Here is a 14,722-nt window from a genome sequence, read left to right on the forward strand (position 1 = left end):
AGAGGTGTGGCCCCAGGCCTTCCTATCGTAGACGGATTAACACATCGCCGGTTGTTGGGTCTCATGGGCCGTTATCACTGGGTACCTGGGACCTCACTGTGTGAAGGTTAACTTGAATACGACTTTTACTGTTGAGTTGTTCTCACTGACTCAAGCACTGTTCACCAATGTTCACCTCTGTTTAACACTGGTTCCATTCCTTTCCCAAATGAAATTGTAACTTCTGGCGAGAACCTGTTGATACTCCGGTGGGGAGAAGTGGTTCAGGGGAGGGGGTTGGTATGGCCCAACTTAACAGTTGACCTGGCTGCTCCTAGAGGAGCGCCAGGTACGTCTTGACCCTTCGGTGGTCAAGGATGTAGTGTGTGTGTGTGTGTGTCTCCTCGTAGTATTTTATTTTGATTTGCTTAAAGAGTATCAAGGTAGGTAAACAAATGACTGTCTCGAGCATTACCTGAGATAGTGAGGGTGGTGTGGCGGTGATGTTGGGCCCCGACAGGGATGGTGGCCCCGACAAGGATGGTGGCCCCGACAAGGATGGTGGCCCCGGCAGGGATGGAGGCCCCGACAGGGATGGTGGCCTCGACAGGGATGGTGGCCCCGACAAGGATGGTGGCCAGAACAGTAACATTGGCTCTGGTATGGGTGACGGTGGTGAGGGCAGCAGGAAGACAGACGGTGGCCTTGCCAGAGGTAGTAGTAGCGACGGCAGTAACAAGGACACAGGCGGAGCAGCAGTGGTAGTAGTGATATTAGTAGTAGTAGTAGTACTAGTAGTGGTGGTGGCAATACTGGTAGTAGTAGTGGTGGTAATAGTAGTAATAAGAGTAGTAGTGGTAATAATAATAGTATTAGTAATAGTAGGAGTAGTAGTAGTGGTAATAGTAGTAGTAGTGGTAGTAGTAGTGCTAATGGTAGTAGTAGTAGTAGTAGCAGTGGAAGTAGTAGTAGTAGTAGTAGTAGTAGTAGTAGTAGTAGTAGTAGTAGTAGTTGTTGTTGTTGTTGTAGTATTACTAGTCGTAGTAGTAATAGTAGTAGTATTGGTACTCGCGGAAGTAAAAGCTACAAATAACACGAAATCAAGTGGTGGCTGCCGTAGGGGTGACCGTAACAGCGTGCCAATAGCAGTAACAAAAACAAGAAGAGGCAGAAAAAGCATGTAGCGAGGTGTGTTGTGGTCGGTAGTGGCATTGGTCGTCGGGGCTGTGAGAGTCGCTAGCCTGTGATCACGTTAAACCTCGAATAAACAGGTGAGGGCGAGACTCTACCCTGGAATGAGGTTTTGTAGGGAGAGACTGGTCGACACGTAACTTATTCCTGAGTGACTGGTCGACACGTACAGTAACTTACCTGAGTGACTGGTCAACACGTACAGTAACTTACCTGAGTGACTGGTCAACACGTGCTTTACCAAAGTGACTGATCAATATGTAACTTACCTGAGTGACTGGTCCACACGTAACTTACCTGAGTGACTGGTCGACACACGTAACTTACCTGAGTGACTGGTCAACACGTAACTAACCTGATTGACTGGTCTACACGTAACTTGCCTGAGTGACTGGACAACACGTGCTTTACCAAGTGACTCATCGACATGTAATTTACCTGAGTGACTGGTCCACACGTAACTTGCCTGAGTGACTGGTCAACACGTACCATACCTGAGTGACTGGTCCTGGTGAGCTGGCCAGCACGTGCTTTACCAAGTGACTCATCGACATGTAATTTACCTGGTGGCTGGTCACACGTAACTTGCCTGAGTGACTGGTCAGCACATGCCATACCTGGTGACTGGTCGCCGTACCATACCTGAGTGACTGGTCAGCACGTGCCATACCTGAGTGACGTGGTCGCAGTACCATACCTGAGTGACTGGTCGCCGTACCATACCTGAGTGATTGGTCCTGTACCATACCTGAGTGACTGGTCGCAGAAATTACCATACCTGGTAGCTGGTCGCAGCACCATACCTGGAAGTGACTGGTCGCCGTACCATACCTGGTGACTGGTCGCAGTGCCATACCTGAGTGACTGGTCCCCGTACCATACCTGAGTGACTGGTCGCCGTACTATACCTGAGTGACTGGTCGCCGTACTATACCTAAGTGACTGGTCGCCGTACCATACCTAAGTGACTGGTCGCATTACCATACCTGAGTAACTGGTCGCCGTACTATACCTGAGTGACTGGTCGCCGTACCATACCTGAGTGACTGGTCGCAGTACCATACCTGAGTGACTGGTCGCAGTACCATACCCAACTGACTGGTCGCAGTACCATACCTGAGTGACTGGTCGCATACCCAACTGACTGGTCGCAGTACCATACCTGAGTGACTGGTCGCATTACCATACGTAAGTGACCTGTGGAGAACCTGGAAATCTATGGAGGGTCCTGTTGGAGTCTGTAGGGAATACCTGAAGAATTGTAGATAATAATAATAATAATAATAATAATAATAATAATAATAATAATAACAATAATAATAAGCGATGGTGTTGACTACGAAGAGCAAATAATACAGCAGCTGAGATAATGACGTTTAAATTTAACATATTTCAAATTTTGAACTTTTTCCACTCAGGCTTTTTTGACATTTACATTTATACGTTGAGGATAGTGTAGAAATTCTCTTTTATCAGACTCTAGATGGTCGTATTCTTTTCTCCAGAACTATATATGTTAAATTTAAACGTCATTATCTCAGATGTACCACTAACATAATTCAAAGAGTAATTCTTTATGTACCCCATGCACACAAATAACCCTCCCCAACTACTGTATTAAAGGGGAAACAGCGGTGACAAAGTGAACAGGAGGAGAAGTGGGAGAGGAGGTGGAGGAGAGGGGGTAAGGATTAGAGTAGAGAGGATAATGGGAGAGTAGATGGCTCTCACCGTGTGTGTGTGTGTGTAGGAGAGGTTGACACAAGGACCCTGTTGACCTCACACGCGCACACACACACACACACACACACACACACACACACACACACACACACACAAGAATTTTTTTCCAGAATAAGTATCAATCTCTCTCTCTCTCTCTCTCTCTCTCTCTCTCTCTCTCTCTCTCTCTCTCTCTCTCTCTCTCTCTCTCTCTCTCTCTCTCTCTCTCTCTCTCTCTCTCTCTCTCTCTCTCTCTCTCTCTCTCTCCAAGGAACTTTTCTCCCGGTGTTCCTGTCTCAAGGATGCCGGTGTCTTCCTCTGGTGCTGTGGGAGACGGAACTTTAACCTAACATAGTTCCTTAATGTTCCTGTGTGTTGCTCCGTTAGCCCCACCCACCTGTTCACACTCATTCTCACTTACTCTTAATTACTCACTCTTACTCATTCACTCTTACTCATTCACTCACTCAATCTCATTCATGCACATACTCCTTTACTCACTCTGTGTTACTTGGTTCCCTCTTTCACTCACTCACTGAAGAAGAGGAGGAGGAGGAGGAGGAGGATAATGATGATGGAGGAAAAAGAGGAGGAGAGGTGATGGTGGTGGAGGAGGAAAAAGCAGTATTTATTTATGTCTGTCTGTCTGTCTGTCTGTCTGTCTGTCTGTCTGTCTATATTAAGTCTGCCTCAAGTCCTTTTTAGCCTCACTTCTACGCTTTTTTCACCATCGCCATCATTACCATCATCATCATCTTCATATTCTTCGTCGTCGTCACCATCATCATCAAACCAAACTTTTAAGGTGGTGGAGGTAGATTGGGTGGGGGGTCCTTCACCCCCTCTTCCTCCTCACACACTCGCTTACAAGTCTGAATATCTCTCTCTCTCTCTCTCTCTCTCTCTCTCTCTCGCAGGTAACAAAGTGTATGTGTTGCAGAGGAACTAACGTATGTGTTGTTTTGTGTTTGGGGCCAGAGTTGTGTGTGTGTGTGTGTGTGTGTGTGTGTGTGTGTGTGTGTGTGTGTGTGTGTGTGTGTGTGTGTGTGTGTGTGTGTGTGTGTGTGTGTGTGTGTACCTAAATAACTGTATTGTGTTGTGTTTTGAGGCCTGAGGTTGGCCTAAGGGAGGTGGTAAGAGAGACAGAACCTATATATAAACACATTGACTCACTCATTAATTAACTAACTTGTGTATTTTGTGTTTCAGGATCGGAGGTGTGTGGAGGCGGGGCGTGTTGTGTGCCGGCGGTGACGGAGGTGATGCTTGAGGCTGGCCGTGATTCCCTCAGTCAAGTGGTCAAGTCCACAGCTGACAGCCTCCACGCCGCCCTCACCTCTCACCGTGACACCTTCTACGGTAAGTCAATCAACCTCGCCAGTTCTAAGTCTATTTCCCTCAACTCGTGTGGCTTGTCGGGGCCCAAGATTATTATGTATCAGAATCCTGTCGGGATGGAGGAGTATTATGTGTATGAATCTTGTCGGGACCTAAGAGTTTAATATGTTAGAATCTTGTCGGGATGGAGGAGTATTAGGCGTTAGAATCTTGTCGGGACCTAAGAGTCTATTGTGTTAGACTCTTGTCGGGATGGAGGAGTATTAGGTGTTAGAATCTTGTCGGGACCGAAGAGTCTTATGTGCTAGAATCTTGTCGGGACAGAGGGGTATTAGGTGTCAGAATCAGTGTTAATGGAGCCCACCGACAGAAGGTCTTTTCCTATCGGGTGACCAAGCCAGTGGGGGTGGTGTCAGGTTATAGTGACGGGATCCAGAGTCTGCAACATTCTCTCTCCTCCACTCTGTACTTTTAAACTCTCTGCTCCCCCACCATCTAGCCCACCCACACCCAATCCCCACCCCATCCCCACCCCATCCCCACCCCCACCCCATCCCCACCCCCATCCCATCACCACCCCCCACCCCACCCATCCCCACCCCATCCCCACCCCATCCCCACCCCCTAAATATGGCGTATCTTTATCTAAAAAATACGTCCTTATTTTTTATTTTATTTTTTTAAATATGGGAAGCATAACTTAACACCCCCTTTGGTCTTTTCTAAACTAAAGTCGAATTAAATTGATGGTAGAGATCTGTCGCTTTGTGGCTGGGCAATATATATTTTTTGGGGGGTGGCATGTCTTTCGTGTGTGTGTGAGAGAGAGAGAGAGAGTCACTGATATGCTTTATACGCCACACTGTCCTATAAATTTACATACTGATGTTATCCAAGTTAATTGTAGTAAGACATTGTTTGAAGCCTCCAATTTGTGTGTGTGTGTGTGTGTGTGTGTGTGAGGGTCGAGCAGTTTACTGTGTGAGGAAACCAACCGATGATTATCACTTTCTTTATTGCTTAGCCTTAAGGAACCGGGGAATTATTATGTCACGTTGATATTGTGAACCTTTTGTCTGATTTTATGTGATGTAAGATGGCACTCACTCACTCACTCACTCACTCACCCACTCACTGACTTACATTCTCACTCAATTATTCACTGACTCACTGACTCACTCACTCTCTCACTTACTTACACACACACACACACACGGGCATAAGAACACCAAGACACGCAGCTGTCGGTTCACTGGTGCCAGTAAGTGACAGCTCCAATACACAGGCGGTATTTGATTAATTTCACTCGTGTAACAAAAGTTTGAGGCCGTTTTAATTACTGAAATTGTGTATTGGAAACAACTATCAGGGTAAATAATGTTTCAGAGGATAGTTAGTTGGCGCACCGCTGAACATTTTTTTTTTTTTTAAATAAAGTTGATTGATTGCTTCTGTTCCCGTGGGCATCCAATCAACGCTCTAGGAATACTCGTGTCGTACTTGTCTCATGTAAATCCTGCAAGCTAATTGGATGCCCCTACGTCCAGTCCTACCAAGGGGGGAGCATCTGATTACAAACCGCGGAAGATAGACCAAATGAACGCTCTCCTAAGATTTAGTAACGGACGTGAGTGGTCGATTTGCAGCCAATCGGAGTGAGACTCTTGGTGCATGGTGTGAGGTTGGCTGGCTGTGGTGGGTGCTGATGAGGAGAGGAGAAGAGGAGGAGGTGGTGAGGGGGAGTGGGGAGTGGGAGTGGGGAGTCTGGCAGTGTGGATCGTGTTACGGACATGTTATACTTGATGGGTTGAAACTGGATGGGATTTCGTAGATGAGGAAGAAGAAAGGCCTCAGAGACACCCGTGGGGACCGTACACCCAGCCACCCCCCCTACTTCAGTGTCCCCCTCGGTGATAGGTGAGAGGGGTTAATGGTGCAGGCAGGGAGGGAGAGGGAGGAAGAGAGGGTGAGTGGGATAGGCAGGAAGGAAGGACGGAGAATGAACGAGAGATGAAATTAAATATGGAGAAGTGGAATATAAGAAGGTAAGAAGAGGAGGAAGAGTGAGAAGAATCGTAATTAGACAGAGAAGGAAGTAAACAGTAAAGCGAAAATGCGAACGTAGAGAGTACATACGAGAGAGACGAAGGAGAGATGAAGTGGCAATGATAAATAAAAAGAATGAGGGGATGAAAAATAGCAATAAAGAAGCGAAAATAAAGTGTTAAACAAAGATTTGAAATAATTACGTAAATGAGGGAAAAAGAATAAAGAGTATACTAACGGTGAGAATAAATAGGTAATCTTTTGGTTATACGGTAGAGTAGCCTATTTCAGCCCCATCTTGAGTTCCACCGCTGTCAGTCCACCTTGCATACCGTAGGTGGCTGAGGATATTAGTCTTGTGATGTGAAAAGTGAGGACACGGGTTCGAGGGTGGTGACAGCAGGTGGCTAGTTAAGAAGGAAGAGGAGGAGGAGGAGGGACAGCAGACAGGAGGGGAGGGTGACAGATTGTAGACGGTCAATTTGCGGTGGTGTCCGGTGTCCAGCGTAGGGGGCGTGAGAAGATGGGTAGATAGATAGATAGATAGATAGATAGATAGATGGGGAAAGTGGATAGAAGGATGGTTGGGATGGGAGAATGTCGAGGTGGATCGTTAGAGGGGCGGATGAATAGTTGAAGGGATGAGTAGATATTATCTTGTTGGATAGATGGATTTTGGGAAGGGTAGATGAATAGATAATTGTAACCCACCTCTGTCCTCATCTGTCCGCCTGATTGAGAAGTTGAGTGAGTCATAACACAGTCTTATCGTGTGTGTGTGTGTGTGTGTGTGTGTGTGTGTGTGTGTGTGTGTGTGTGTGTGTGTGTGTGTGTGTGTGTGTGTGTGTGTGTGTGTGTGTGTGTGTGTGTGTGTGTGTGTGTGTGTGTGTGTGTGTGTGTGTGTGTGTGTGTGTGTGTGTGTGTGTGTGTGTGTGTGTGTGTGTGTGTGTGTGTGTGTGTGTGCTTCCCTGCCTACCTACCTGCATGTTCTCGTTAGTTCATGTGAGAGGTCACCGAGTGTGGGCTTGAATTCGCTTTGTTAATTTACAGGCCTCCACGTCCCCTGCCCTCCACGTCCCCTGGCCTCCACGTCCCTGCCTTTCATGTCCCTCTGGCTTCCACGTTCCCTGCCCTCAACGTTCCCCAAGCCTTCATGTCTCTCTGGCTTCCACGTCCCCTGGCCTCCACGTTCCCTGGCCTCCACGTCCCCTGGCCTCCACGTTCCCCTGGCTTCCACGCCCCTTGACCACGTCCCCCTGGCCTCCTCGTCCTGCTCTCTACGTCCCTGACATCCACGTCCTCCTGGCCTCCACATCCCTTCGACCTCCACCGTCCTGTGGCCTCCACGTACCCTGCTCCACGGCCCTTGACCACGTCCCCTTGACCTCCACGTCCCTTTGACCTCCACGTCCCTTTGACCTCCACATCCCTCTGGCCTCAACATTCGCACATTAATAACTCCTCTTAATGTACAGAAAAAGAACACCTCCAGCTGACTCACTCGTTTTTCTAATTGTTATTGTAAGTAATATTTGTAACATGGAGAGATTCAGGTGTTTCTCTCCCAGAATTATGTAAGCTGGATGAAACCCGTTTATAGAGAACCTCACCCAAAACACACACACACATACACACATACATACATACATACATACATACATACATACATACATACGGTAACGGCCCAAAATGCCTGAACAAGATCGAGTTAAATATACGTCTGGATACTTACAGAACAGTTATAGTTCCCGCTTTATGCATCATCAATGTTATAGATATATATAAGAATTAAAGACTTTATTACAGCTATAACAAAATAATGAACACACCAATAATATGGTATTCAATCCTATACTTACACCTGAGGCATCATCACCGTCGTTCCTACCGCCCCCCCCATGACCACACACTCATATATTACTTACCTGAGATATATTACTGTAAACATATACACAGGTAGTGGGAAAATTGTGGTAATTAATGTACATATTTGGCGACGCAATAGTGGGAATATAATCAATTTCTTTCTCTTAATTTATTATTATTGTTTAAATTGTTGTTCTTGTGTTAGGGAGATTTATTATGAAGGTCTTTAACTAACAAAGATGCGAATTATATTAAAACATGAATTATTTCTAAGGTATAGTCCACCTGCCGTTCTTCTTTTGTCGGAATCTCATCTATACCTCGAGTGACGTCATCAGCTACCTGAGTAATAATTGTCGGTGAGTTTGTATTTTTCATCAAAGTTTTCATAAAGTGGCTGCGTGTTTCATGATATTTTCGTCGTAAACATATGTCATTATTAATCGACTTGAGACCCGTGAACGTTAATTAAAGAAAAGTTTTGCCTTTACAGTTGGTAGTCAAAATATCTGCTTCGGATTCATGCTTGAAATTATATCGTAACTAAATTTACTACTAAATTTTACTACTCTTCGGGGAAATATTTAACGTAAAACTCATTCGGGATGTGGCCGAGGGAGCGGCAAGATAAGCCAGGAGGTGAACGATAACACAGAACATGAGAATGTGGAATTAGGGCTCCATGTTCCTGATATATTACCGGATCTCTGGTCTATATGTCGCTATTGGCAGTGAGGCGCCCATAGAAACTTCTCTCTCTCTCTCGATTGAATTGGCGCGGGACTAGATAATTAGGACCCGGTGGCCACATTCTCTGGGGTTCCCCAAATTACACGTGCGACATGTTGGCCGCCGCTGGCTTTCGTGTGCTAATGACCCTGGGCAGCACGTCAGCCATACAGCACGTCAGCCATACAGCACGTCAGCCATACAGCACGTCAGCCAAGCGGCGTGACAGCCAAGCGACGCGTCAGCCGATCGGAGCATCAGCCGGGCAACACGTCAGCACGTGAGCCGAGCAGCACGTCAGTCTAACCGCACGTTCGCCATACACGTTCGCCGTCAGCCAGACAGCGCGTCAGTACGTCAGTCTAGCAGCACGTCAGCCAGAAAGCACGAGATGGTTATTTCTCGTTGACGTGGCGAGAGACAATCACTTCTGGTGGTGGCGCCACGGTGGCGGCGGCGGCGACGGCGGCAGCGGCGGCGGCGGCGGCGGCGGCGGCAGGGGGAAGGAAGCTAGAGGTAGCAATCATTTGTTCCAACGTGTGTGCGTGTGTCACTACGTGTATGTTGCATCTCATGTTACAGCGTGTATGATATAACCTATGTGTTAAAAGTGAAGTGAAGCTGTAGAGAGAAGACTGAGAGTGTAACCACTAGTGAAAGCGGGGAGAGAATGGTGACTGGCGATAGAGGTCTGAGTGCGTGGAAGAGTACAGTGAGAGTGCGTCAACCCCCAAGGTTGAAATAGAGTCGTCAGGACCAACCCCGGGGCAACACCCATAACGGGAGAAGGTGGACGACCAAAGTGTGGTGGATGTAATGTGGATGAGAAACCGGTGTGGATTGGCAAGGTTGATTAGGAACACAGATGTGGAAGTACAAGGTGGCAAACACAGGTGTAAATGAAGAATACAGGTGTGGAAGAACAAGGTAAATTAGGAACACAGGTGTGGAAGAACAAGGTAGATTAGGAACACAGGTGTGGAGGTACCAGGTGGATAAAGAACAGGTGACACAAGGTGACCAGGGTGGCGAGGGCGTTGTGGCAAGGTAGTTTTTTATCGTTCGCCCTCAAGAGAAGCAATCTTGATTATGTGGTAACTTAACAACCACGAAGAAGGAGGAGGAGGAGGATGAGAGGATAAGGAGGAGGATGAAGAGGGGGAGAAGAGGATGAAGAGGGGGAGAAGAGGGAAGGAGGAAGGATGATTTGGGAAGAGGTGAAGGAGAAATAGGGATACGGAGGAGAAATGGGGATGAGAAGGGGGAGAAAGGAGAATTTGAGAAGAAGAAAGGGAAGAAGGAGGCTGTGGAGTAAGAGGAGGAGGGAGGAAGAAGGCTGGTGAGAAAGTGAAAGAGGAGGAGGAGGAGAAAGAATAGAAAAAGAAAGAAGAGTAGGAGAAGGAGCAGGAGAAACAGATGGAGAAAATTATCTTCAACCACAAGACACAAAAGAAAATATGATAATTAAAAGGCAAGAACAAAATAATGGCACAGCAGAATGATGATAAATGATGAGGTAGAAGAAGAGTAAACACTTAATGGTAAAGAGAGAGAAGAGCTAATGGATTATGACACAGAGAATTGGTGATAATTATTATAATAGAGTAATGGAACGAATGGTATAGAAAATTTTACGATAAAAAAGCGATAAAACGTAGAAGAAATGGTAGAGAAAGGCAATAAAAATAAGACTGTTAGTAATAAGAGTTGTGCTGAAGTTTTCTCACGAGTCATGAGTCAACAGCTTAATCACGAAACACCACGGGGGAACATATCGAGACTTAGGGTCATGCAGAGACGAGTGACCTTTGTATTGCTTCTTTGAACGTTTTGCTTCGATATATTCAGTGGCTTTTCAAGGTCATGTGACGAGTGTTTTATTTACGCTTAGCTGTCGGTATGGTTCAGTCCGTCGGTCCGTCTGGAGGTAGATGCTTTCTTGTCCACGCTTTAGTCTAAATGGTTCGTTAAAACTTCACCAAATAATCTTTGGTGAAGGTGATGAGGATAGAACTATCTGTTTGGTGGCCATCTTTAACTCCTCGTTTAAATGCCACCTTGTTTACAATCTACCATCTATAATCACTAAACCTTCAATCATCATCGTGTACGGTTACGAGCTCTTGTTGATTTTGGCGATGATGAAGCTAAAACTCTCCAACTTGGCGGCGTTTTGGCGGACACAGATGGTGTTGGCCCCCAGCTTGTTGGTGTGGCTTTACCCTGAATAATTTTTTTTAAACTTGATAATTCTCCCCAAAGTTGTTTGTTTATCTTTTGGGAGTCAGATGTTTTGGTTAGTGCGCGGGTTAAGTTTACAGTGTCCTTGCTCACCATGTTTATACCTATATTTACATTTGAATTCATGTTTTGGTGTTATTGTAGAATTCACCATAACTATTACCCCTATCTCCTCCCTATTCTCCCATTACCATAACCATTACCTCCACCACCACCTTCACCACTACTACCATCATCTACCACCACTACCACAAGTATCATCTACCACTACCAGCACCACCTGTTTCAGTAATGGGTCGTGCAGGGCAGTACTCACGCTAGGGTTCCGAAAATGTTATATCACTAATGGTGGTGGATGTTGTTGAGAACACACACACACACACACACACACACACACACACACACACACACACACACACCATTAATCTTAGTGGTGGTGATGGTGGCGGTATGGTTGGCTGATGGTTAGAGTCAATAATGTTTGTGGTAGTAGTTATTATTGTTGTTGTGCTCTGTGTGTGTGTGTGTGTGTGTGTGTGTGTGTGTGTGTGTGTGTGTGTGTGTGTGTGTGTGTGTGTGTGACCTTGAAGACACTGGTGCCTCCCGTTGAGCCAATGAGAGGTCAGGAACATCATCACGTCACGGGGGTTGTCCGCTGTTGTCATGAGACGCTTCAGTGTGTGAGTTTAATAATGAGATAATTGTAGCAATAATGATAATAATAATACTGGTAGTAATAATGATAAATGGATCCCAGTTTACAATATATCTTAGGATGTGTGTGTGTGTGTGTGTGTGTGTGTGTGTGTGTGTGTGTGTGTGTGTGTGTGTGTGTGTGTGTGTGTGTGTGTGTGTGTGTGTGTGTGTGTGTGTGTGTGTGTGTGTGTGTGTGTGTGTGTGTGTGTGTTCTGGTTGTATATTTTGACCGGTAAATTAAGATATGGATCGTCATAGGTCGTCTCATGTCAGGACGGTCACATTTGGATCACCACTTAGATGTGTTCTCAACCTCGTGTTAGATTAAATAGAATACTGTATATATCGTCTATGCTAACATATTTTCTCTCTTTCCTTCTCTCTCTCTCTCTCCGTCTTTCAAAATTATCCTTCGTTTGTTAGGTATTAGAAAATAAGTGTCAGAGAGAGAGAGAGGAGGCGCTAAAAGAGTTAGCCAGAGAGAGAAAGAGAGAGAGAGAAAGAGCTAAACCTAAATAGAGAGAGAGAGAGAGAGAGAGAGAGAAAGAAAGAGCTAAAGCTAAATAGAGACAGAGAGAGAGTGTGTGTGTGTGTGTGTGTGTGTGTGTGTGTGTGTGTGTGTGTGTGTGTGTTAGCTGCCTCCAGAAGAATATGTTTGGTTCATGTGTTGATATGTAGTTGATAAGTTAAGACAAGTGTTTGTGTGTGGTGTTGAGGAAGACATGGCCTTGGCTAACACATTCCCAAAAGTTCGTCTGTGAGATGTGAGAACGTATCAACATTCTTTCACTTCAAACTACGACGGAAAAATGGATTCTCATTGGTTTCTACGTTTTCACGCTTAATAAAATATGTGAGATTGGAAACCGCCTTAAACATGGCTCTGAACTAACAACTACGCCAAGTTCTTATCTCTTGCCAGGACAATGATAATCTCAGAGGTTTGTGTGTTAAGTCTTATCTCTAGCCGGTGATGTGGAGATACGACAAACTGACTCATTTAAACTTATGTAAATATGGCGGCCAAATTTCCGCTGAGACTCTACTGTGTTACATGTTACGAGGAAATATTTCATGTACAGTCGGCCACAAGAATAAGTATACACCCACGGTTCGTGTTGGAGACAAAATATCTGGTAACACTGTCCTGAACAGAACAGACAAAATTACAAAATGACCTGTGATTTATGTTTTATTCCTACATGTATGTTATAAATACATTTGTTGTGAATGCTTTAAAAGTGTCTTGTGTTTAAATTACAAGTAATATATTGTATCCAATGGTAGTAAACTTGTCGCTGAATGGGATTGCAGTTATCGTTCAACTCCTCCTCCTCCTCCCACGTTTTCTCTTACCCTACTTTTTCTTTTTACTGATGTTTGGATTAGTAAAAAGGAAGAAAAAGAGTAAATAGAAGAATAAAGAAAGGGAAACAGAAAATACTTAGAGATAACAGGTGGGGGGAGCTGGGTTTCATCATACATCTGGATGCGCAGTTTCAACGTTACCAGACCATTTTTGGACCTTACAGCTACAGTGTGTATACTTATTCCTGTGGCCGACTGAACATTACTGAAGTTTGAAGAATTCGTGTGTAGTGGGGGGGCAGGTGGTCAGAGCCAGGTTTGAGAGAGGTAGGGAGGAAATGGGTGAATGAAGGAGGGAGGGTCTGGGAGAATGAATGAGGGAGAGAAAGGAAAGGTGTGGGAGAATGAAGGAGAGAAAGGGGTGTGGGAGATTGAATGAGGGAGGGTGTGGGAGAATGAATGAGGGGAGGTGTGTGTAGTAATGGTGTTAGAACATTACTGTTCACAACAGAGTGTCACTCCGCCACCACTACGTCTATGTTGATCAGCCCCCTCTACCCCCCCTCCCTCATTTCCCCCCTACTTGATGTCTGTCTGTTTGACAAACCCACACCCACACACATCTCCTCCACCCTCGAGCATATATCTTCCACCTTCATAATACGCCTCTCCTCCATCACTCCCTACACTCAATATTATACATTTTATTTAGGCAGTTCAAACACAACTCCCCCCCCTCCCTCTGTCCTCTTCTACCTAATCTTTCCATTCTTTCCTTTCACTTCACCCAATCTTTCCTCTCTCCACACCCCCATGCACCTCCTCCTCTCCCTCCCCCACCCACTTTCCCTTCATTATTCCTCCTCCATCCTCACCCACCACAACGGTGTATGTGTGTGTGTGGGGGGGTGTGTGGGGGGTGGGGTGGAGCCACGACATCGATACGTCTATAGTCACCGGTTAAATCAATGACAATGCACGTGTCGCCGTGTGTGTGTGTGTGTGTGTGTGTGTGTGTGTGTGTGTGTGTGTGTGTGTGTGTGTGTGTGTGTGAAAGAGAGACACTTTTCTGCACATAATGAGCTTCGTGGCGGCCTTTCCGTCGTTCCTCTTATACTGTAGTTTGGTTCACTTAAATCAGTGTTCATGTGACGTTTGTGTACCACACGTGTTGTGTACCACATATGATCAGTCAGCACGAATTCTATTACCAACACCTGCTGTATAAACCCTCACTAACTTTATGTAGTGCACAGCCTTACCACCTCAACACCTACGCCAAGCAACTAGTTTGATGCGTTCACACCCCCACTCAACCTCTGCCAGAAATTTATCTTCCGAACTTCTAGGAATCCATCTCTGTGTCGTAGCTTAAGCCAGACACATATGGCCTACGATTCCAGTCAGGATATTTTTTTTTTACAAACGAATCTTTAAGAATTCGTGTTTGAGAGTCCAATTAGATCCAGCCTCTACATTTCCAAGCAGGGATGGGGGAAGGTTGGTGGAGGAGTAAGCTAGTGGAGCCTTGTATTCATTGAGAGATCAGGCAGCCAACAATAAATTACTCTTACTATTGGTAGTAATTAAAGTCCGGACACTCCTA

At 45.7% G+C, this 14,722-nt stretch overlaps 1 protein-coding gene across 1 annotated transcript in view; it reads left to right on the forward strand.

The window, feature by feature from the left end:
• The first annotated feature begins 482 nt into the window (after positions 1–482).
• The window catches only part of LOC121873081 (glypican-5-like), a 65,601-nt gene continuing 51,361 nt past the window's right edge, over positions 483–14,722 (forward strand). Inside the window, exons 1-2 of the mRNA XM_042376392.1 lie at positions 483–693; positions 4,102–4,251. Of these exons, the coding sequence (XP_042232326.1) occupies positions 483–693; positions 4,102–4,251 (361 nt within the window). The remainder of the gene's footprint in view (positions 694–4,101; positions 4,252–14,722) is intronic.

This window comes from Homarus americanus, unplaced genomic scaffold (assembly GCF_018991925.1).
Source record: "Homarus americanus isolate GMGI-L3 unplaced genomic scaffold, GMGI_Hamer_2.0 scaffold36504, whole genome shotgun sequence".
Classification (NCBI taxonomy): domain Eukaryota; kingdom Metazoa; phylum Arthropoda; class Malacostraca; order Decapoda; family Nephropidae; genus Homarus; species Homarus americanus.